General features: G+C 38.2%; 6 protein-coding genes and 1 pseudogene across 6 annotated transcripts; 3 read left to right on the top strand and 4 right to left on the bottom strand.

Annotated features, from left to right (window-relative positions):
• Positions 1-5,749: 5,749 nt before the first annotated feature.
• On the top strand, positions 5,750-7,328 carry LOC148959438 (histone H3). The gene has a single exon (XM_089110754.1). The coding sequence runs from the start codon at positions 5,818-5,820 to the stop codon at positions 6,226-6,228; it is 411 nt and encodes a 136-aa protein (XP_088966880.1). The 5' UTR covers positions 5,750-5,817; the 3' UTR covers positions 6,229-7,328.
• A 238-nt stretch (positions 7,329-7,566) lies between these two features.
• Positions 7,567-8,621, bottom strand: LOC148959437 (uncharacterized). Its single transcript, XM_089110753.1, has one exon. It carries the CDS (start codon positions 8,584-8,586, stop codon positions 7,963-7,965), a length of 624 nt encoding a protein of 207 aa, XP_088966879.1. The 5' UTR covers positions 8,587-8,621; the 3' UTR covers positions 7,567-7,962.
• A 1,646-nt stretch (positions 8,622-10,267) lies between these two features.
• Positions 10,268-11,144, bottom strand: LOC148959436 (histone H2B pseudogene; annotated as a pseudogene).
• A 149-nt stretch (positions 11,145-11,293) lies between these two features.
• On the top strand, positions 11,294-11,677 carry LOC148959435 (histone H2A). The gene has a single exon (XM_089110917.1). The coding sequence runs from the start codon at positions 11,294-11,296 to the stop codon at positions 11,675-11,677; it is 384 nt and encodes a 127-aa protein (XP_088967043.1).
• Positions 11,678-12,961: 1,284 nt separating this feature from the next.
• Positions 12,962-13,273, bottom strand: LOC135695797 (histone H4). The gene has a single exon (XM_065214977.2). The coding sequence runs from the start codon at positions 13,271-13,273 to the stop codon at positions 12,962-12,964; it is 312 nt and encodes a 103-aa protein (XP_065071049.1).
• A 555-nt stretch (positions 13,274-13,828) lies between these two features.
• Positions 13,829-14,368, top strand: LOC135695795 (histone H3). The gene has a single exon (XM_065214975.2). It carries the CDS (start codon positions 13,943-13,945, stop codon positions 14,351-14,353), a length of 411 nt encoding a protein of 136 aa, XP_065071047.1. The 5' UTR covers positions 13,829-13,942; the 3' UTR covers positions 14,354-14,368.
• Positions 14,369-23,183: 8,815 nt separating this feature from the next.
• LOC148959434 (histone H1.0-B-like) lies at positions 23,184-23,940 on the bottom strand. Its single transcript, XM_089110916.1, has one exon. The coding sequence runs from the start codon at positions 23,724-23,726 to the stop codon at positions 23,184-23,186; it is 543 nt and encodes a 180-aa protein (XP_088967042.1). The 5' UTR covers positions 23,727-23,940.
• Between the last annotated feature and the right edge of the window lie 227 nt (positions 23,941-24,167).

Here is a 24,167-nt window from a genome sequence, read left to right as displayed (position 1 = left end):
GTCTGGTTCTAATATTAGACGAAAGAATTCACAAATGTAGCTATCAACGTTGTCTTTTGAAACTTCAAATATAAATTTAGCACATTTAGTTTTATATGTATCATCAAAATGTAGGAGGCCTAATGACTTGAAAGGAGGTGTACTATGATCTGTACTATTTTTGAAAAGAATTGATCTCACCGCGTGGTTCAGCTTTTTTGTCAAATGGTCCAGAGTATCAGACTAAGATTCTAAGTGTCGACGTTTATATCGAACGTAACTGCCAACTAAAATGCCTAAAACTCAAACTGCCGACAGAAAGATAAAAACGAGAATGCATGCATTTAGGCAATTTGCCTCGCAAAGAAACAAGAACGGTATTTCTGCAGTTTTTCTCATTGTAAGAAACTTTATCTTTCAATATAGCCTACATTCTTTTTCTTATAAGAATATTGTTTATTAGATTGTGTTCCAGACCCAGGCTAATTGCTTATAAGAATATTCAGGCACAGAAATATCCAATTTTTTGAGAATATTATAAGCCTCAGCTCGCGTTCAAGTTGTGTCTCATTTCTCAGCAGTTGCCTGTTTTGCACTTGTAATGACAGAATATTGCGTAACCGAGATATCAGATTTCAAAAGAAATAACAATACATTAAGAACATTAAGGCTCAAAACGAAAATTTGGTAAGAAAATCAAGGTTGGACAAAGTTATAAGGTTTTATAAAAATGATGGTATTGTTTAATAATTCTTTAATATCTAATTCACAATTTATAAGTAAAAAAATGTATTCTTTGGAAAGATGGAATTTTAGAATTGATCGATATGTTCGTTCAGGGAGACATATTTTAAAATTTTAACGCAAGTAAATGTGCTCTCGATCGAATGTTTTATTGGCAATGATTTAATGTCTCTAATAGAAAAGGGAATCCCTTAACAACAGAATTCATTACCAAATAATTCTGCTGTTAGGGTACACTTTTCTAAACCTGTTGAGAACCTGATCCAGATCAAGTATCTTTGCTCGTTTTGCCTGTATTACAAGCAGGGCCACCAAGAGGTTTTACCTGCCATCAAGGGCCCTGGGCAAAAAAGGAGGAGGGACCACGCTCTTTAGATTAGCTTGAAATACATTGCCGAATAATTTTTAAACTCATTTTATTGTAATCGTCTAAAACGTTTTAGGTATGCCTTTAAATTTTTGAAAGCACATTTTTGGTACGTTCGCTTAATTTGATTATTAAAACGGAATCATTACTTTATGAGACTTTCCCCCTCCTAATTTCAAGCATTAATCGAGAGTCACTCATTTTGCTCTTCATGTAGTCTTTTACAATGTGTAGTGAACTAAGCGATCGTATTCAGATGCGTTGCGAGGAACTGCTCACTGGGGCGACATGATATCACTCCGATACACTGTAAAGATGTTGAAACAGAAGAGTCATAAGCCAGCCACGGAAACTTTATTGTCGATGTTAGATGTGATGCCGACCTTCTCTTGACTGGATGAAGTCCATCAAGTGCCGACGGTATTGGGAAAGCCAAAATAGATTGGCTGCCGACGGGGGGGAGGCTAAATAATAAGTTGGTGGGCCAAAGCCCCTGACCCCCTAGCCGTCACTTCTGCATTTATAGCGGCATTAATGGCTTTACGCGCCTTCTTTTTTTGTGGCTTTATATTCAAGAAATGATATTTACTTGTGTTTAGGGTTACTCATTAGCAGCAAGCCACTCGGCAATGTTATTTAATTCAGTACATGATATTTCTTCTAAGGTGTTTAAGTTTTAATGTGAATACAGCAAACCGGTATCTTCTTCAAACAGATTAAAATTTTTATATTGCAAGAAGAGCAGGGAGCCCTAAACACTTCCTTGAGGCACACCATACTTAACATCCAAGTCGTTAGCGAGATCACCACCTACAAAAATTCTTTGGAATCTCTCATTTATGTAGAATTTGAATCACTCTAAGAAAAACTTCTAATAACATATTATTCGAGTTTACGTAATAGTACTGTATGGTCAACTGTGTCAAAAGCTTTCGTAAAATCAATGAATATACAACAAGAAATTGTTTAGCTTCTATTGTATCAATTATCTTCGCACAAACATAAAAAGTAGACAACGATGTTGACTTTTTCTTTTGAAAACCAAATTGATAAGGATACAATGTCTTATTTTTCGAAAAATTTAATTAGACAAAGGTATACGAGCTCCTCATAAATTTTATTTATTAATGGTAACAAACAAATTGGAAGGTAGGAAAATTGTAGCTCCTTGAGATGCTAAATCTCAAGTGTTCTAATATGTCTACAAATGGGCTAATGCAGATTCGCACCTCTTGGAAACTGATCCTTACCCAAACCCTATCCTTATGTATGGAACTACACGCTGAGAGGTGCGAAACTGCAATAGCCCTTCAAACGCAAAGAGAATTGGATTTCCACGAAAGCTGCACAAGATTTCGGTGGAATGATTGCCGCGCAAGTAGCGAAGGGAGATTGGTTTGTGCTTCGTTTCTGCTATAAAGAATCATATTACCATGTATGCACAAGATTCATATTTCCATGTATCCTTAGTCTCTGCCTCAGTGCAATAGTTTGGTAAATGTAATAAGTTGTTCCTTGCTTACGTTTTACAAAAAGTTCCATTTGACTAGTTGGCATGTCACTCACGTAAAATTTTCCCTGATTCTCTGATTCCCCGATTCCTAAATTGCACTATACCATGTTTGGTTGCTGCCATGAAGAAAAAACTGATAATGAAAGATAATATTCAAATAAACAAATGCCAATAGAGAATAACCAACAGACGGTATATACAATTCCATTGAAAGCGTTTACAATGGGGTGAAAATTTGTGTTCAATCTTTAAAAGCCATTGATGCTAAACACTTTAAGAACAACCTGCTGAAACAAATGCCCAAACAAATGCTTAGTGGCATGTCCACCATTGACGTCATAACACATTACACTGCACAACCTTTTGAAGGCTCTTTCTATAGCAGCGTTCAAATTGCCAAAAATAATAATGCCTTTTCATGCTTGTAGGCTCCAATTTAACGTGCTTGTAGGCACGTGCCTCGTCGACCGAAGTACGTGCTTGTAAACAGAACAGTATACAGTATTCAGCCTCGACTGCAGCTCGCTGTTATATTCCATCCAGTTGCAGAAACGATAAAAAATCACGGAAAAAACATTGGAAGACAAATCTCAAATATACTAACTGTCCTTTAACCATTTGCTTTAAAGATTTGCAAAGAAACAAGAAATCATTTGATTGCGCCAAGACTTTGATTGCGCTCACTGTATGAAGGCAGCAAAGCTTGTTGAAAGTTTAAAACTCAAGCTGCATGAAATGTCGATGCTGCCATATTATTATTCTGAATCTTCACGGACTATAAATAATATTCATTAGATCTCGCCTAAAAAAGACATGGCAAGGTAATCACAGTGTATTTTTGACAAACAATCAAGAAGGTCTTATAAAGGATCTAGTATTCGCTGCACATTTATTAATAAGCCAGTGCACAGACCCTAGTTGAGAATGAAACAAAATATAAAATTATGAGGTTTTGTGGTAGAATACCAAAATTCAAAAGCAAAATGTAGCTATAGAGTTAATATTGTATGTGCACAATTTAACTGAATTGAAATTCTAACAAATAATATTTTTGGATGAGCAGGGGTGGATCCAGGATTTTTGGTGACTATAGCTAAAATTGTAATAGTGGTTTTTATAGAATGTATCCACCCTATCGCTATCGTCGAGACTAACTGGTCCTTCTATCGATGAGAAATGAAACAAAGATGCAAAATATAATGTTCAAAAGTCTTTCTTCAGATCAAACGATCTTTCCGAGATAAAAGGACCTATAAATATAATGTTATAAAGGTGAGGAAATTTTCGAATTTTTAATGATTCCAGTTCGCTGGAAAATGCAGTCATTGAATCAATTTTTTCTACCTTTAAAATACAACTTTACTCTTTGAATCAATATCCACATGCCGAACGCTATTGGATGGTTTTTATCGATTTTCTGGAAATCATTCTCGTAATTCGTACACCCAAACCTTAAGCATTTTAATGTGGCGGCAACACAGGGAATATGCACATATTATGTAATCAAAATTGGCAATAGGGAAAAATCTCCTTCTCCCTAATTTATTATTATTTTAACAAAATTTAAAAAATGGCCATAATAATGACCGTAAAAGTTGATGTTAATCCAGCCATCTTTGAGTACAAAATATGTGGACGTTCTCATGCACAATTGCCAACACATCGATCATTTTATCCAACGCTAAATTAATTTTTCAAAAATGTGAACCCTCTCAGTTTTTCAATATCAGCCACTCAAAATAATTCGCATTAGTCATAAGTCAAAAAACTAATATGGTTAGTCATAAGTCATTATTCAACTGAAGAGTAATAATAAATAATATAATAAAAATAATAAAGAATTTGTTTAAAGTTGTTGTACTAAATGAACGTCTAATAGCTATAAAGAAGCTAATTAAGGCCAACTATCTATAAAGAATTGAAATAAAGTGAATATATGGTACAATGTTAAAAATGTTTAATGTATAATCTTCGAAATAAAAGCTAACCTAGCAATAAATATCTTACATAATCTACAGCCGCATTCTACAGGGAGTGCTCTTAATTCTTGTTTTAAATGTTGCCAAAGATTGGGACTCTCTTATACTGTGAGGTAGTGTTTGCCACAGTTTTTGACCTAAATATCTCACAGTTTCTATAGCATAAGAAGTTGTCCTGGCTTTTGGAATGCAAAGAATATTTAGAAGACAATTCTGAGTGCTCTTTTGTGGATTTTATTCACTTTAGCATTCAGACATCTGTCATGGAACGTCAAAATCAGGGGGCCATAGCTAAACTGAGCTTTTATGAAGCTGTTCATTAGGGCAAAAGCCAGGACAACTTGTTGAAGATTGTGTTGTGCGAAAACGATAGACAATTCACGAGGCGACTGATTTCAAACCGACTCAACCGCAGTGTTTATATGCAAAAGAAACTGCTAACCTATAAGGAGCACTCTCTTTATCCTTCCATTTTCTCGATGGCGCCTTGTAATTTGAGCAGTTTTGCCGTGCCAATAACAGAAAACTCAGGCACCACGGAGCGTTGAGAAAAGTGGGGATCTAAAAAAAGCGAGGGAGGGGGCTAAAACCGTATAAAAAGAGGCTTTTCTGGTAGTTTGATACTAATGTTTATCATTTCTCGCCAAAAGTAGGGGGAGCTAAAGCCTTCCCAGCCTCCCTGCTCCGAAAAATCTAGCAGAATGTATAGGAAAATTATTCACCGAATGTTTTGAATGAAATCTAAAATCTAAAAATCTAAAATCTAAAATCTAAAAATCTAAAAATCTAAAAAACTAAAATCTCCAGGTTTTGAAGATTTGAGGATGACAGGTCTGAAAAATAAACAATATTTACGTAAACTCTTGCTATTGTTGCCATCAGCCAGTATAAGAAATCTCTGAGTCAGAGAAAGAGTAATTTGCAATTGCTTGAATCCCTTTAAATTTGCCATTTCTCCTTCCATTTAGTTTTAAAAAGGTAGCATGAATCTTGTTCAGAAGAGTATGAACATCCAGCAGCTCGAAACTTAGGGTCATGAAGCAGCCAATGGGCGATGCATTCTTTGTCATTTCGCTTCTCCCGGCATGTCACGTGGCTTGCTCAAACATTGCAAATTGACCTCAAATGGCGCCGATTCGCAGATCGATTCGTTGTTCCTAGCTGGAAGGTAGTGCCGTCATCGCTCAGTCACCTTATTTCGTTCGCCCTTATTGAAATTTCTTCGTAGTGTCAAAATGGCTCGTACAAAGCAGACTGCAAGGAAATCGACTGGAGGAAAAGCTCCTCGCAAACAACTGGCCACCAAGGCTGCACGAAAGAGTGCCCCAGCAACTGGAGGTGTAAAAAAGCCACACAGATACAGGCCCGGAACAGTTGCTCTGAGAGAAATTCGTAGATACCAGAAGTCGACCGAGTTGTTGATCAGGAAACTGCCCTTCCAAAGACTCGTCCGAGAAATTGCCCAAGACTTCAAGACAGATCTGCGCTTTCAGAGCTCGGCGGTGATGGCCCTCCAAGAGGCATCTGAAGCTTACCTAGTTGGACTGTTTGAAGACACCAACTTGTGCGCCATTCATGCCAAACGTGTTACCATCATGCCAAAGGACATACAACTGGCCAGAAGGATTCGTGGAGAGAGAGCTTAATTCAACAAGCAAATTTCATCTTTGTTGATGAATTCTTTGAAGAAAACGGTTTTTTTAAAAACCACCATAAACACCAGAGATTATATTTCCCCAACCTTAATACACACGACATGGTCGACTCAGATCAGTTCACTTCATATCTACATGTACTTTTAAAACTAACATGTAATATTAAGTTACATTGGTACATGCAAATAAATTACATTAGTAGTTAACTTACAAATAATTTACATTTACAAATAATTTAATCTACTGGTAGTTACATTGTCACAAACTACCAGTAGTTAGTTGGTCATGTACTCTGTAGAATGGGAAAAATGAATCACTTTTTCATAGTGCTAGACTGAATTCAAGAGCATACAATTTATATCATGTGCACAATATTTTCAATTTGTGCTAAGCCCACAATGTAATACATATGTATGTATTTAAAATGTTGAGGTCACAATAAATATGACATATCATTTACTCTATCTTATTCTGAATTTAAAACCATTATGAATTATCATACAACTGCTGGCAAATTTATTTCATGGCAATCTTTTTAGTCCCCAAATATATGGTTTTTTCAGTGTTACCAAAATACCCCAATATATTGTGGGTTTGCCCCAAATGTTCAGCCACTGCAAGTGTCGGTATTGGATTTCAACATGTGTAAGGGAAAAACATTAGTTATAAAGTATCATTTGCTCATTTCCAGGCAATTTTTATTACAGTGTGCCAATCATAGAAATCTTAGCTACATCAACCATTAAATGTTTACATTGTATGACACACTCCTATACTCTCTACTTGATTCATATCACAATCAACCTCAAAATTTCAGCAATTTAGGGCACTGAACATATTGCTTGATTGTAAATTGTAAATTAACTCTGATTGTAAAAGTAAGCTTTAAAATTTTCTTCAAAAGCAACCCAACAGGTAACCACAAGCTGGCTTCACAAGAATAGACTAAATCTTCAATAAACATGCTCATTATTAAGGTCATTACCCATCAAGAACCCCTTCTGTCTAACAATTCTTGATATAAGTTTGGCTGCAAAGAGGGCAATTGTTACTTCAGTTTTAATTTCTTTAGACAGCGTAAGATAAGATGATAAATTCGATTTCTGCTACCTTCATGATACTGTGTATTTTCAACTTTATTCTCAATATAATTTACTAATAATGAAATGATGAATCCTTAGATCAACTTGGTAAATATTGAAGCTTGCATACTTCATCACCAAAAATATGTGATATATCCATGTGTTGTCTTTATTCTTTTTTATGCTGATCATAGTCACATAGCACATCAAGGACCTATACTGTCAAACTAGTCTTGAAATCACTTTGGATTTAAACTGGCAATTGTTATTACAATTGGCATTCTTAAAAGCTACTAATAATACTGTAAAAATATGAGTTGCTCCAGACTTTGCAGAAAAAATGTGTATCTTCTGCTAATTTTATGATAGTGTACAGTGGCAATTGTGCTTTCAAAATAGTTTACTATGCACATAACTTTAGCTGAAATGATAAATCCTGCTACCTATTTTGTAAATCATTCTGATGAAGACTGTGGGCCCACCAGCCTTGAAAACTCTACATTTAATTTCATGATATCAATGCAGCCGTCAAGGCTAATCAAGAACCGATGACCGACTTTTTGGTAGCTTTTAAAAAAGCTGTTTGTTTATATGGTAAACCAGGTGGTAAGTGGGAAACATGGCCCTCCTCCACTGATGCCATCTACTTCTTTGACTTTGCAGCCTTCACTTTCTTCCCAGCCGGTGACTTTGCTGTCTTTTTGCTGGCAGCCTTTTTGGGTTTGCTCTTACCAGCAGCTGATGCCTTCTTACCAGCAGCTACTTTAGGCTTCTTTGCCACTTTGGCCTTGGGCTTCTTTGGTGACTTGTTGGCTCCGCTGGCTTTCTTTGGTGTCGAGGCCTTCTTTTTTGCAGGGCTTTTCTTGACTGAAGTTGCAGCCTTCTTAGCAGTAGCCTTTTTCGCCGCTGCTGGCTTTTTCGCAACCTTCTTTGCTGCTGCTGGCTTTTTCACTGCTGCAGGCTTCTTGGCAGCGGCAGGCAGCTTGAACGAACCGGAAGCCCCTACCCCTTTCGTTTGGATGAGAGAGCCAGAAGCGACCAGTTTTTTCAAGGAGGCTTTCAGGTTTCTCTTCAGAGCGCTCTCATCACCGAGACCTTTGTAATTAGATTGTAAATACTTGGCAATTTTCTGTCGCGATGACCCATTTCGTTCCTTCAGAATTCTGATTGCTTCCCCGATCATGTCCTTATACGCAGGATGTGCGGCAGGCTTCTTGGGCGCTGCTGTCTTCTTCGCCTTCTTTGGTGATGTAGCAGACGAATCCATATCACTTTCGAACTAGTGCTCCAACAATAAAATGGTGTGCAACCTTCACAAAGATTCAAATTCAAAACAGCCTCCTACCTTCCGTACGAACCTTTAAAGCACTTGCAGTTAGGCGCCAAAACACACGTGACCATCAAACTATTAGGCCAACATGGCTGTCAATTTTGTGCTTCTTGTCAAAACCTATTTGCCCGTCTACACCTAGCCGTGGCAAATACGATCTTGGCCGCATTCAAATCAGCAATATTATGGTATTTAGTTTCATTATTATTCTTTGCCAAGGAGACTTTGGTGCCTATTGCAGCAAAATATTCGATATCAACTTGTATAGCTCAACATGCCATCAAACATTGTTTGATTATTTTCTTTTCCAATCGTCATAAAACCTCCCAGTACACATGCAAGGGCAGGTTTAAAAGGTCCATTAATTGATCGAACCAGCAAATCGCAGTTACCTTTTGTGATGACTATAAAAACGCTTAAATTGGGCCGAATTTGACTGCAAGAAGCACAGCACAATTTTCCCTCAACAAGTTGTTAAGTATTAATTTTTTACCCTTATGTTTGAAACATTGGGTAACGATGGAGGAAAAATTCCTATTCAAAAAGTTCCTTTAGAAAAGGAAGATGATTTATTTAAAGATTTAGTTTTCCGGCAACTTTTGTGTCAGTAATAAACTGTGAAAGCTCACGATGAAGGGCAGAGCGGGGGTGGGGGTAGGTAGAAAAACTGAAGAAAGAAGGCTGAGAAAATCTGCAAAGAAAACCAGACATCTTTTGAAATTTAGGACGAACAGACTCTATAATTAGCAAGAAGCAGCCTGTTTATTACATTTTCTCTGGCTATACCAACTCTTACCGAGGTGATCAGCGTACACGTCAATATATGAGGGCTGCATGTAGCATGTTTTCAGAACGACCAGATTTGAAAGTGGCCAAAAATACTTTGATTGAAGTAAGCTCGTAAAGAAAGATACATAATAGAAGAGAATTTTTAGAAAAGAAAGATAATTTTCTAGCATAATACAAGCATTAATTGACATAGTAAAGGTACTTGGTGATGTGCCACAAGCAAGAGTATACTGTACTGACTTCTAGTCAAGTTAATACCCTGAAGAGGCAAGGCGATTTAATATCAACTTGCATGGACAATTTTGTCAACAGTATGCCTATGTGTGGAAGAGCTTTTGATTGCAAAAAACCCCAGCTGTATGGGTCGATGCAATGTTTGTACAGATCCGTGCCAATATTTTAATTTTGCACACCCCTCCCCCCTGCCACCCCCTCAGCCCTAACAATTAATCTATTATTGTAGTGGATAAATTCAACTATTTGCCTCAGCACCAACACTGCCCCTCCTGCCTTAATCGTTTGCAGGCGCCCCTGGCCAAGGGTGTAAGTCGTATTTGAAAGTACTGGTCTAGGGAACTGCCTTTGGAAGTAGGAATTCCATCCTGACAATAACCCATTTTTGCTGAAAATAAACTAGTAAATGAAACTAACCGACCTTTCACATTCCTGAGCTCAAACCAACAATACTGAGATATCTGCTAAATCGAATATTCATTGGTTTGGTATAAGCTTATGGCCGGACAAATTGAAACTTGAATAATTAGAATGAAAACTTCAAAACTTTATATTATATATAAACTTTATATATCTAATAGATCTGACATTTTGGAATCCAATGTGGGGGGTTTTTTCGTGGCTTTACTGTTCATGAAAAACCAAGAGCCAATGTTAACAAATGACTGTTGAATGTAGAATATTTTAAGAAAATGTTTCATATTTGATATTTTCAGGAAATATTTCATATTTTGAAGGATGTTTACCTACAAAGTTGGTAACTTTTTAAATGTGATACTGGTTGAGGGGATGCTGATGAAAATGAGACTCCAACATGCATTAGCCTAAATGTTTTTAAAACTGGATAACTCGGTTGAATAAAGAAGCACAATGCTTATCGTGTGTGTCAAAGGTTTGGGCAACGAGATTGGTAAATTTGGTAGCTTTTAAAAAAGCTGTTTGTTTTCTGGTTGTAGACGACAAACGAGGATTGTCGTGTTCGTGCGTCCAGCAGTTTACTTGCTGCTTGTGTACTTGGTGACGGCTTTGGTGCCCTCGCTGACAGCATGCTTGGCAAGTTCACCGGGGAGGAGAAGCCTGACGGCGGTCTGGATTTCCCTCGAAGTGATCGTTGCCTTCTTGTTGTAGTGGGCGAGACGCGAGGCTTCTTGAGCAATCCTTTCAAAGATGTCGTTGACAAACGAGTTCATGATGCTCATGGCCTTGCTTGAAACGCCGGTATCGGGATGGACTTGCTTAAGTACCTTGTAGATGTAAATCGAGTAGCTCTCCTTGCGCTTTTTCGACCTCTTCTTATCTCCAGAGGCAGCCTTGCCCCCTTTCTTGCCAACTCCTGCTTTCTTCTCCCCCTTCTTGGCAACCTTTGGGGCCTGTTTTCCTCCTTTTGCTGGGGCGTCAGACATCTTGAAGAATGATTTTAAATTTGACTTTTCGAATTTCGAAAGGACCTTCGCTAGATAAAGCAGCAACACTTACTGATCTAGTCTGTTGATGGTTGGCGCCAATGCAAGTTTTTACTATATTTGTGGGCAACTGGGTCGATTAGCTCGAAGGCCATGTGACACACGTCATGTGACATTCTTCGGCAAAGCCTTATTTTGTTTTTCAATTTGAGCTAAACATGTCTGGACGCGGAAAAGGAGGAAAAGCTAAGGCCAAGGCAAGATCGAGGACATCCAGAGCTGGTCTTCAGTTCCCAGTCGGACGTATCCACAGATTGTTGAGAAAGGGAAACTATGCTGAACGAGTTGGATCGGGGGCTCCCGTCTATCTTGCAGCCGTACTCGAGTATCTCTCGGCAGAAATCTTGGAGTTGGCTGGCAATGCCGCCAGGGACAACAAGAAGTCAAGAATCATCCCTCGACACTTGCAGCTTGCAATCAGAAACGACGAGGAGCTGAACAAATTGCTGAGTGGAGTGACCATTGCTCAAGGCGGTGTCCTGCCCAACATTCAGGCAGTACTCTTACCAAAGAAGACCGAGCAGAAGGCTCCAAAATCATAAAGCCTGCCTGGCTAGTGTTGTTGGCTGGCTTTACCAGTTCGTCGAACGAAAAACGGTTTTTTTAAAAACCACCACGAAAACTAACTTGGTGTACCTGCTTGTGACACACACGATACCTACCCACACCACACACTCTATATTGTTTATAGTATAGGCCCACTGCATTATGATGCTTTGAATTCATTCAAAGCTATTGACTGTTTATGCAAGTAGTTTTTATCATTTTATCAATTAGTTTATGTTTCTTTTCGAGTGGTAGGGGTACACTGGCATCCCAATTAATCATGCTCAACAGATGAGCACAAAGAAACCATACTAAACATTCAACAACAATAATCAAGCAGTCAATCAATTAAACCAGCAGCAAGTAATCAATCTCCTAAGAAGGGTTGATTGGTCCTGAGAAGCTATCCTTACACAGTTGAACCAAGATGCAAGCAACAATTGATCAAGGTGAAACAACTTTTATTTAAGGGCAAATAATTATGGTTGAAAATGAAAAAGAATAGACAGAAAAGGAATTATTTTCTTCAATTGATCAAGGTGAAACAACTCTTATTCAAGGGCAAACAATTGTGGTTGATAATGAAAAAAGAATAGACAGAAAAGGAATTATTTTCTTGGCCTGTTGGTAATCTTCCTGGTTATATTTCTTGCTGATGGTCATTAAAACTGAATTGACAAAGGGCTGGGCTATTTGTTGATGGTAGTAAGGTAAAGATGTATGGAATTTTTGCTTGGTTTTATAATGATGATAATGTATCTCATATGTCAACATATGTCAATGATCCACAAACACAACACTTATGAGAGAGGGATATGCACATTACTACTCTGTGTGTCAAGTCAACGAGGGGTTCATCATCTATTTGTGTTCATGAAATGGAGATGGGAGCCTACCTTTCTGGTAAGGACATCTTGCAGACTTATTATTATTATATCTTGCAGATGAATTTGTTGGCATGCTTTTTCAAAAATCAACTTGATTGAGCTAGCTGCATCAATAGAATTTTACAAAGTCCTATTATTATTTAGTAAACATAGTCCTGTTCGACTTCAGTGCATTTTTGTGCGACTTGACATTATACCGGCCGATTTATTTAGTGGAATCTTGATTTATTGATTCAGTAGTTTCAATTAAGACTCTCTGTTAATCGTGTGCTGTCACAAGGCTTAAAACATTGGGCAACTTTGGCATTTTTGGTAGCTTTTAAAAAAGCTGTTCGTGTTGTTGGTGAGGACGAGTCACTCCAGTTGTCTATCCTGTAACAGGACGACGACGACTTAACCGCCAAATCCGTACAGTGTTCGGCCCTGTCTCTTCAAAGCGTAGACGACATCCATGGCGGTGACAGTCTTTCGCTTGGCATGTTCTGTGTACGTGACTGCATCACGAATGACGTTCTCGAGGAAAACCTTGAGAACACCTCGTGTCTCTTCGTAAATGAGACCAGAGATTCTCTTTACTCCTCCACGACGAGCCAATCGGCGAATGGCTGGCTTGGTGATGCCTTGAATGTTGTCACGAAGAATCTTTCGATGACGTTTAGCACCTCCTTTGCCAAGACCCTTTCCTCCTTTTCCTCTTCCAGACATGATTGTTGAAAGTTGTGTTGTACGACAGCGAGCGACAATGCACGAGGCGACTGATTTCAATCTGACTCAACCGGCAAATACATCCAGGAGCAACTGCGGACCTATAAGGAGCATTCTCTTTATACTGCCATCTTTCTTGATGGCGCCTTTTAGTGCATAAGCAAACTATGTCCTAGCAGAAAAGGCGAGGGAAGGTACACTTGCCTCTTGAAATATGTCAATTCAGTGTTTTATTTGACTGACTGCCAAAGAGAACTGGAAAACAGCCACTAAAAACAAACATTATTTACGTAAATTCTTGCTATTGTTGCCATCAACCAGGATAACAAACCTCCCCAAGTCAAAGAGACAGTAATTTGCAACTGCTTGAATTCCTTTGAATTTGCTTTTTCTGCTTCCCTTTAGTTTTAAGAAATGGTATGAATCTTGTTCAGAAGATGCAATTGCAGCTCGCTCGAAACTTGGGATAATAAAGCAGCCAATGGGCGATGCATTCTTTGTCATTTCGCTTCTCCCGGCATGTCACGTGGCTTGCTCAAACATTTCAAATTGACCTCAAATGGCGCCGATTCGCAGATTGATTCGTTGTTCCTAGCTGGAAGGTAGTACCGTCATCGCTCAGTCACCTTATTTCGTTCGCCCTTATTGAAATTTCTTCGTAGTGTCAAAATGGCTCGTACAAAGCAAACTGCAAGGAAATCAACTGGAGGAAAAGCTCCTCGCAAACAACTGGCCACCAAGGCTGCACGAAAGAGTGCCCCAGCAACTGGAGGTGTAAAAAAGCCACACAGATACAGGCCCGGAACAGTTGCTCTGAGAGAAATTCGTAGATACCAGAAGTCGACCGAGTTGTTGATCAGGAAACTGCCCTTCCAAAGACTCGTCCGAGAAATTGCCCAAGACTTCAAGACAGATCTGCGCTTTCAGAGCTCGGCGGTGATGGCCCTCCAAGAGGCATCTGAAGCTTACCTAGTTGGACTGTTTGAAGACACTAACTTGTGCGCCATTCATGCCAAACGTGTTACCATTATGCCAAAGGACATACAACTGGCCAGAAGGATTCGTGGAGAGAGAGCTTAATTCAACAAGCAAATTTCATCTTTGTCGATGAATTCTTTGAAAAAAACGGTTTTTTTAAAAACCACCATAAACACCAGAGATTATATTTCCCCAACCTTAATACACACGACATGGTCGACTCAGATCAGTTCAGTTCATATCTACATGTACTTTTAAAACTAACATGTAATATTAAGATACATTGGTACATGCAAATAAATTACATTAGTAGTTTACTTACAAATAATTTACATTTACAAATAATTTAATCTACTGGTAGTTACATTGTCACAAACTACCAGTAGTTAGTTGGTCATGTACTCTGTAGAATGGGAAAAATGAATCACTTTTTCATAGTGCTAGACTGAATTCAAGAGCATACAATTTATATCATGTGCACAATATTTTCAATTTGTGCTAAGCCCACAATGTAATACATATGTATGTATTTAAAATGTTGAGGTCACAATAAATATGACATATCATTTACTCTATCTTATTCTGAATTTAAAAACCATTAGGAATTATTATACAACTGCTGGCAAATTTATTTCATGGCAATCTTTTTAGTCACCAAATATATGGTTTTTTCAGTGTTACCAAAATACCCCAATATATTGTGGGTTTGCCCCAAATGTTCAGCCACTGCAAGTGTTGGTATTGGATTTCAACATGTGTAAGGGAAAAACATTAGTTATAAAGTATCATTTGCTCATTTCCAGGCAATTTTTATTACAGTGTGCCAATCATAGAAATCTTCAGTGGCGAAGCCAAAGGTCGTGCCTGTCGTGCCCGGCACGACCATAAACTTCCAAAAGTAAGGTTTTCACATATTGGCAAAAAATTATTTTGCTCCGCGAAAAGTTTTCAAATATAGACAAAAATTAGTCGTATAATCGACAAATCGATCAAGCTTATCCCGCAGACATAAGTGAATTCTACTCGAATCGCCCAGGGCCCCTGGAATTATTTCAGGAGCGGAGTAGAAATCCACAGGGTTTCATATTGGTCGTGCCCAAAATCTGGTACCTTGTGATTTGGTCGTGCCCAACAATAGAAGCTTCAATTGGACAGCCTATGTTTGGTCGTGCCCAACAATAGAGAAAAACAATGCTAGTCGTGCCCTCAGAAATGAGCACGACCTCGTCATAATAATAATAATAGTTGAGGTACGATTTCCAGCGTTTGATTGGCTGAAGCTGGAGGAAATCAATCACGAGGTCGTGCCCGTTTCTGAAGGCAAGACTATCTGCACCCTGTTGGGGCCTACTTGTCAATACTGCAGGCGTTTGTGGATGTTGGTGTGATATCAGGGTGATTTAAATGGTGCATGTAAATGTTCCAGTCCAATAAACCGTTGTAATTTATCAGGAAACTGGTTAACGACTGTGGAGAGATTGTTTCATAGTTATTTTGACTCAGCCTATACGGAATCAATCCAAAGGATCTCTTTGGTAGGCGAACAAGTTCTCATTCACCTAAACAGAATCAAGATCTTCAAATGTGCAAGATGCTATGCTATCTTATCTAGAAAATGGACAATAATTTGAATATCATCTGGATGTTTTTAACGTGATCAGAATGGAAAATATGGCAGTTTTTCGCTCGGATTTGTACCAGAGAGACGCACACTGAACGGGATAAACTCAATCAATCAATCAATAAAATAATCAATAATTATTTTGACAACAGTATACTTAGGTGTTCAAGACGAAAGTATTATGAACATTTGGGGCAAAATGTACATAAATATCTATTCATTTTACATTAGTTACGAGGTGTTTGATGTATTTTTGGACTAGAATCTTCCCAGTAGAAAGTTCTGAATTTTGAAAGTATTTATAGTAGAAAACCTCTTTGCAAATTAGCTCTACTGGAGTTTTACTCTCCTTAAAACACGTGAAAGGGAAAAATGAATAGCATTGATCAACCTGTTGATGATTTTGTTTATGTTTCTGATGATATGTTTTCAAGCTCAACCTCGTGATTTTCTGATTTTTTCCCTTGCTTTCCATGTAATTTGGTTGTGTGCAGTTTCCTTGGGTGTGCATATATTTTCCTTAATATAGGTAACTTTCTCCATGAATAAGTCAGTTTGTCTTAAATAAGCAGGGTGATATAATCTTTAAGCTATTACACATACCCCCCTTAATTGTTTGCTCGAGAAACACTGTTGTCTGCAAATAACTCTCAGGCTCATGATTATTCTGTATTAAATTTGTGACCCCAGTCATCTGATCTCAGTATTTCCACCTAGCTGGACACTGAAGAAATTTATTGAACATTCTTCATTTGTGTATGCTGTCCTGTTTATTCATAAATTGTCATGATCTGTTTTTCAATGATTAATTTAAAGCTGCTTTTCAATTGGAATTTTATTCAAACCTTATAATGGTTATTTCATCTTATGCAACTTTCAAATATTGTCATACATGGTGTAGTTTATCATTATCTCATAAGGCATAACCTTAAATTAAGTATCTAATTGATTGGTGAATCTCTGTGAGTGGTTTTGTTCAGCTTAACAAAGTGGCTACCTACAAATCTTTATGCAACAAACCGGATGAAAAAACAGGTCTCAAGGATTTTAAAGAAATACTGCCTTCATTCTGCCACTCACAATTTAGTGCTTTTTAACTGTGGCTAGATCAATAATGCCGCATGACAGTACTGTCTTCAGCAGATATTCTAATATTTCTGTTTCATCTGTTTCATTTGTCATCTAATTCTTGATACATGCCTTGCACTTCACAGTCAAGTTTGCCTTTAAAGCCAAACTTTTGCCTCTTTTTTGAATGAAATTCTAAATTTTATGTGTGCAAAACAAATAGTGCTTGCAATTATTATACATTTGAAATCTGAGTCCACAGGTGTATATTTTGGTCCCATTGTTGCAATAATTTGATAAAATTTTAGAAAAAGTTTTTTGTTCAAGCTTTATTATCCTGTGAACTGATATTTGGGTAAATAATACCAAAAATAAAAAAAAGTTGTCAGGAACCTCCATCACACTTTGGAAAGAAAATGAATTTTGAGTATCAGCCAGAGGCAGGGGAGACAAAAAAGCAGCTTTTATACTTTTAAATTTAGTTTATTTCTGCCGTGTCAGAAAAGTAATGCAGTGCCATGCAATTGCTATATGAGCTCCTTAGATCACTGAAAAATTTTTTTGGATAATATTGCGGAGGCGCATTTCTGTTGCGCAGTGGCCAATGGGCACGACCATCCATGGGAGTCCAGCTTCGCCACTGGAAATCTTAGCTACATCAACCATTAAATGTTTACATTGTATGACACACTGCTATACTCTCTACTTGATTCATATCACAATCAACCTCAAAATTTCAGCAATTTAGGGCACTGAACATATTGCTTGATTGTAAATTGTAAAAAAAATCTGATTGTAAAAGTAAGCTTTAAAATTTTCTTCAAAAGCAACCCAACAGGTAACCACAAGCTGGCTTCACAAGAATAGACTAAATCTTCAATAAACATGCTCATTATTAAGGTCATTACCCATCAAGAACCCCTTCTGTCTAACAATTCTTGATATAAGTTTGGCTGCAAAGAGGGCAATTGTTATTTCAGTTTTAATTTCTCTAGACAGTGTAAGATAAGATGATAAATTCGATTTCTGCTACCTTCATGATACTGTGTATTTTCAACTTTATTCTCAATATAATTTACTAATAATGAAATGATGAATCCTTAGATCGACTTTGTAAATATTGAAGCTTGCATACTTCATCACCAAAAATATGTGATATATCCATGTGTTGTCTTTATTCTTTTTTATGCTGATCATAGTCACATAGCACATCAAGGACCTATACTGTCAAACTAGTCTTGAAACTACTTTGGATTTAAACTGGCAATTGTTATTACAATTGGCATTCTTAAAAGCTACTAATAATACTGTAAAAATATGAGTTGCTCCAGACTTTGCAGAAAAATGTGTATCTTCTGCTAATTTTATGATAGTGTACAGTGGCAATTGTGCTTTCAAAATAGTTTACTATGCACATAACTTTAGCTGAAATGATAAATCCTGCTACCTATTTTGTGAATCATTTTGATGAAGGTACATCATAAAGAAAAAAGTGACAAATGCAGGTGACTGTGGGCCCACCAGCCTTGGAAACTCTACATTTAATTTCATGATATCAATGCAGCCGTCAAGCCTAATCAAGAACCGATGACCGACTTTTTGGTAGCTTTTAAAAAAGCTGTTTGTTTATATGGTAAACCAGGTGGTAAGTGGGAAACATGGCCCTCCTCCACTGATGCCATCTACTTCTTTGACTTTGCAGCCTTCACTTTCTTCCCAGCCGGTGACTTTGCTGTCTTTTTGCTGGCAGCCTTTTTGGGTTTGCTCTTACAAGTGTTGGAAATGTTGAATGGAAGAAGGACCACAGAAACATAGGCCACTTCAGCGAAAAAGAACAGAACAAGTTATATTGAACAACAACAACATAAGCTACTACGCAGCGGTAAATAAGCAGTAATCATAACAGAACATGAATAATAAGTTCTTAACACTCCCACTTGATGATTATGCGATATAAAAATTTAAACAAAACAAGTCAATGAGTCAATGAATCTCTTTAACTCCCAAACTGTTTCGGAATCGTTCAAAAGCAGGTTTTGCAAGACCTTTTGTCATAATGTCTGCCAGCATATCTTCTGTAGGACAATACTTAACAGTAATAGCTTTCAAATTGACTTGTTCTCTTATAAAATGGAATGAAACATCTATATGTTTCGTACGCTTATGAAATTTCGGGTTCTTGGCAAGTTCTATGGCACCTTGATTGTCTTCCATTATAGTGGTTGATCCTTTCTGTTCAATTCCAATGTCTGCAAGTAAACTTCTAAGCCATATTGCTTCTTGACAAGCTCCACTTAGTGCAATGTATTCGGCTTCAGTTGATGACTTTGAAACTGATTGTTGTCTTTTGCTGCACCAACTTACAGTGTTACCTTGAATTTGAAACACATACCCTGAGGTAGAACGTCGAGTATCCAAATCACCTGCCCAATCAGCATCAGAAAAACCAACTAATGCATGATTGTCATCATCTGCAGAAAAGACTAGACCATAGTTGAGAGTCCCTTTGATATATCGCAAAATTCTTTTCACACCTGTCCAGTGATCATTTCCAGGTTTCGACATGTATTTTGCAAGAATACCAACTGCTGCAGCAAGATCTGGGCGTGTGGCTGTTGTTACATAGGTTAAACAACCAATAATCATTTGATAGACTTGAACATCAACAGGCTTTTCATTCTCTGACAGCTGTTGAAATTTCCTTCCTTGTTCTAGTGGTGTAGAAACAGGTTTGGAATTCTCCATGTTAAATCTCTTCAGAATTCCTTCTAAATACTTTGGTTGATTAATAGAGAGTAATCTTGACTTGCGATCTCGCTTCACAGAAATACCAAGTACATAATGCACTTCTCCTTGATCTTCAACTTTGAATCTCTTTCCAAGTGACATCTTCTCTTTCATCAGCATATCAGTGTTGTTTGAAAACAACAGAATATCATCAACATATAGAGCAAGAATAGTAAAATCAACCTCACCATTGCTCTGCTTAACAGATTTGATGTACAAACAGGAATCTGCACTGCTGTTTTTGTAACCATTGGACTTCAAGAAAGTGTCAATTGCAATGTTCCAACAACGTGCTGCTTGCTTAAGACCATATATGCTTTTCTTGAGCTTACAGACATGATTTGGCTTGTCCTTATCAATGTAGCCATCAGGTTGCTTCATGTAAATCTCTTCATCAAGGTCACCTTGTAGAAACGCTGTCTTAACATCCATTTGATGTACTTCCCAATCACGAACATTTGCTAGGGCTAACAAAGCTCTAATTGAGCTGTAGCGTACAACAGGTGAAAAAACCTCTTGATAGTCAACTCCTTGTGACTGTGAATATCCTTGAGCAACAAGGCGTGCCTTAAATCTTTCAACAGTACCATCAGCATTATGCTTTACCTTGAACACCCAACGACTGCCAACAACATTCTTTCCTTCAGGCAATTCAACAAGGTCCCAAGTGTGATTGCTCAATAATGAATCATACTCAGAGTCTGTTGCCTCTTTCCAATCAATAGAGTGATCACCTCTCCATGCTTCAAATATATTACTTGGCTCATCAATGTCAGCTGTAATAGCATCTGCAATGTAGACGTCTGCTTCAATCAGTCTACTAGGTGGTTTACGCTGTCTTTGTGGAGGCAAATTTGCAACATCCCTCATGAAGTTATCTTCATACGTTGCTCCCACTTGTTGGTTATCCACAATAGGTTGATCTTCTTCAGCAGGTGAGATTTGCGAGTTATCATCAACTGGATACAAGAATTGCAAGTCCAGTTTCTTTGAATGGGCACTTTCAAAATCATGAAACTCATTTTCAGCAAATATGACATCTCTGCTGCGAATAAAACGATTAGTTGACAAGTCATACAGCTTGTATCCTTTGGTCCCATCAGGATATCCAACAAATACAGCTTTCTTCGACTTTTCATCAAATTTGCTTCGTTGATTCTTTGGAATGTGAGCAAATGCTAAACATCCAAATACTTTCAAATTTGAAACATCTGGCTTTTGGCCAAACAAACATTCAAATGGTGTAACACCTTTGAGTGAAGTGGTAGGACTGCGATTTCGTAAGTATACAGCAGTATTCACAGCTTCTGCCCAAAATTCCATTGGCATTTTGGAATGCGACATCATTGATCGAGCAGTTTCCACAATTGTACGGTTCATCCTTTCTGCGACTCCGTTTTGAGCTGGGTTGTAGGGAACCGTCTTTTGATGGAAAATCCCTTTCTCTTTCATGTATGCATCAAATAATTTGGAGCCATACTCTCCACCATTGTCAGAACGCAATGATTTTACCAGATTATCCGTTACCAGTGTTTCCATTTGGTTTCCAGTGAGATTTGTCGTGAGATTTACAAACTCTTTGAACTTTTCCAACACTTCATGTTTGTGTTTGATGAAGTAAACATGAGTGTAGCGTGAATAGTCATCAATGAAGGTTACAAAATATTGAGAACCCGCATGAGAACTGACAGGCATAGGTCCACAAACATCAGTGTGAACTACTTCAAAAGGCATGGTGGCACGAGTTGAAATTCCTTTAGGATAAGGGGTGCGATGTTGTTTCCCCATAATACATGGTTGACATACAGAGTTTCTTTCAACTTGAACATCACAGTTCATTCCCTCAACCATTTTGCCTTTGACTAACTTTGATACATTATCAATACCCAAATGACCAAATCGACAATGCCACAGTTGCATATCAGAGTTTTCTCTTGCAATATTGACATTTATATCTTGACAACATTTCAAGACATACAGTTTTTGTTGCATTTCACCAATAGCCAACAATTTAGAATTTCTTGTGATTTTGCATTGGTTGCCAACAAAATCCACAGTGGCACCAAGTTTTGTCATTGCTTGAACAGACAATAAATTCTTCCCAATATCAGGTAAGTACAGAACATCTTGAAGTGCAATAGGTCGTATACTATTCTTCAGATCAGCAACAATATGGTAGGTACCTTTTCCATATGCAAAAATTGCCCCATTGTCACCAAGATTAACAATACATGGTTGCTTGAATTCCACATAATCAGACAGAGAATCTTTGTCAAATGTCATGTGTTGTGTTGCTCCAGAGTCAATAATCCAACCAGAATTTTTCATATGATCAGAGGAGAGTAAAGCGTCCTCATAAATCAATTGGTTAGAATCATCATTTTCAGCATATTGAGCATATGCCTTACCTTTTACTGTACCTCGTTGAGCATTCTTTGATTTACGTTTTGGACAGTCTCTTGCAAAGTGTCCTTGTTCATGACAGTAATGACATGTTCCACGGAAAGTTTTGGTATACTGCATCTCATGACTCAAATGTCCACCAGGATGATGCCCTTGTTTTCCTTTTCTACTTTGTGCAATCGAACGTCTGGCAGAAAAGGCATCTTCAGACTTCTTAGCATTGAAGGAATCAACATTGCGATCCGCATCATTTAATAGCATCCCTTTCACTTTCTCAAATGAAAGATTATCTTCACCCACAGCATCCAGAGCAGTGATTAATGGCTTAAAGTCTTCAGGCAAACTAGCAAGTAGTGTCATTGCCAACTCTTTGTCGTCGATAGCACATCCCATTTCTTTCAATTGATCATGCAGCGATCTCAAATACGTTATGTGTTCTAACATATTACCGCTACTCGCAAATCGACAAGAATAATACTGCTGCCGCAGACGAACTTTTTGTAGGATTGATTCCCGAGCAAACTGGCTTTTCAGGGCATCCCACGCTTCCTTTGCAGTAATGGTGTCTCGGACATGAATTTGCTGCTCAGGCTCTACGGCCAAACAAATGTATGTCCACGCCTTCTTCTTTCGTGAATTGAAAGCTCTTATAGCTACATCGGTAGCATCGCCAACAGGAGCTTCAGCAGATCCATCTACGTGCTCGAAAAGATCCATGCTCTCCAAATATAACCGCATGTTGAACGCCCATGTTCGATAATTTGAGCCGTTCAGCTTCCCAAACTTCAGTGCGTTGTTCATCGTTTCTTCAGATGACGAAGCCATCTTTCAGAGACAGAAACGCTAACAAAAAATTTTTCGCCTGGCTATTACATGTTTCTATAACGTTCTGGGCCCATAACCTGTTGGAAATGTTGAATGGAAGAAGGACCACAGAAACATAGGCCACTTCAGCGAAAAAGAACAGAACAAGTTATATTGAACAACAACAACATAAGCTACTACGCAGCGGTAAATAAGCAGTAATCATAACAGAACATGAATAATAAGTTCTTAACAACAAGCAGCTGATGCCTTCTTACCAGCAGCTACTTTAGGCTTCTTTGCCACTTTGGCCTTGGGCTTCTTTGGTGACTTGTTGGCTCCACTGGCTTTCTTTGGTGTCGAGGCCTTCTTTTTTGCAGGGCTTTTCTTGACTGAAGTTGCAGCCTTCTTAGCAGTAGCCTTTTTCGCCGCTGCTGGCTTTTTCGCAACCTTCTTTGCTGCTGCTGGCTTTTTCACTGCTGCAGGCATCTTGGCAGCGGCAGGCAGCTTAAACGAACCTGAAGCCCCTACCCCTTTCGTTTGGATGAGAGAGCCAGAAGCGACCAGTTTTTTCAAGGAGGCTTTCAGTTTTCTCTTCAGAGCGCTCTCATCACCGATACCTTTGTAATTAGATTGTAAATACTTGGCAATTTTCTGTCGCGATGACCCATTTCGCTCCTTCAGAATTCTGATTGCTTCCGCGATCATGTCCTTATACGCAGGATGTGCGGCAGGCTTCTTGGGCGCTGCTGTCTTCTTCGCCTTCTTTGGTGATGTAGCAGACGAATCCATATCACTTTCGAACTAGTGCTCCAACAATAAAATGGTGTGCGACCTTCACAAAGATTCAAATTCAAAACAGCCTACCTTCCGTACAAACCTTTAAAGCACTTGCAGTTAGGCGCCAAAACACACGTGACCATCAAAATATTAGGCCAACATGGCTGTCAATTTTGTGCTTCTTGTCAAAACCTATTTGCCCTTCTACACCTAGCCGTGGCAAATACGATCTTGGCCGCATTCAAATCAGCAATATTATGGTATTTAGTTTCATTATTATTCTTTGCCAAGGAGACTTTGGTGCCTATTGCAGCAAAATATTCGATATCAACTTGTATAGCTCAACATGCCATCAAACATTGTTTGATTATTTTCTTTTCCAATCGTCATAGAACCTCCCAGTACACATGCAAAGGCAGGTTTAAAAGGTCCATCAATTGATCGAACCAGCAA

The sequence above is a fragment of the Rhopilema esculentum genome, chromosome 10, assembly GCF_057945365.1.
Source record: "Rhopilema esculentum isolate cy_ngs chromosome 10, ASM5794536v1, whole genome shotgun sequence".
Lineage (NCBI taxonomy): Eukaryota > Metazoa > Cnidaria > Scyphozoa > Rhizostomeae > Rhizostomatidae > Rhopilema > Rhopilema esculentum.
The sequence above is the reverse complement of the archived record's forward strand: the minus strand, read 5'-3'. Positions and strand labels throughout refer to the sequence as shown.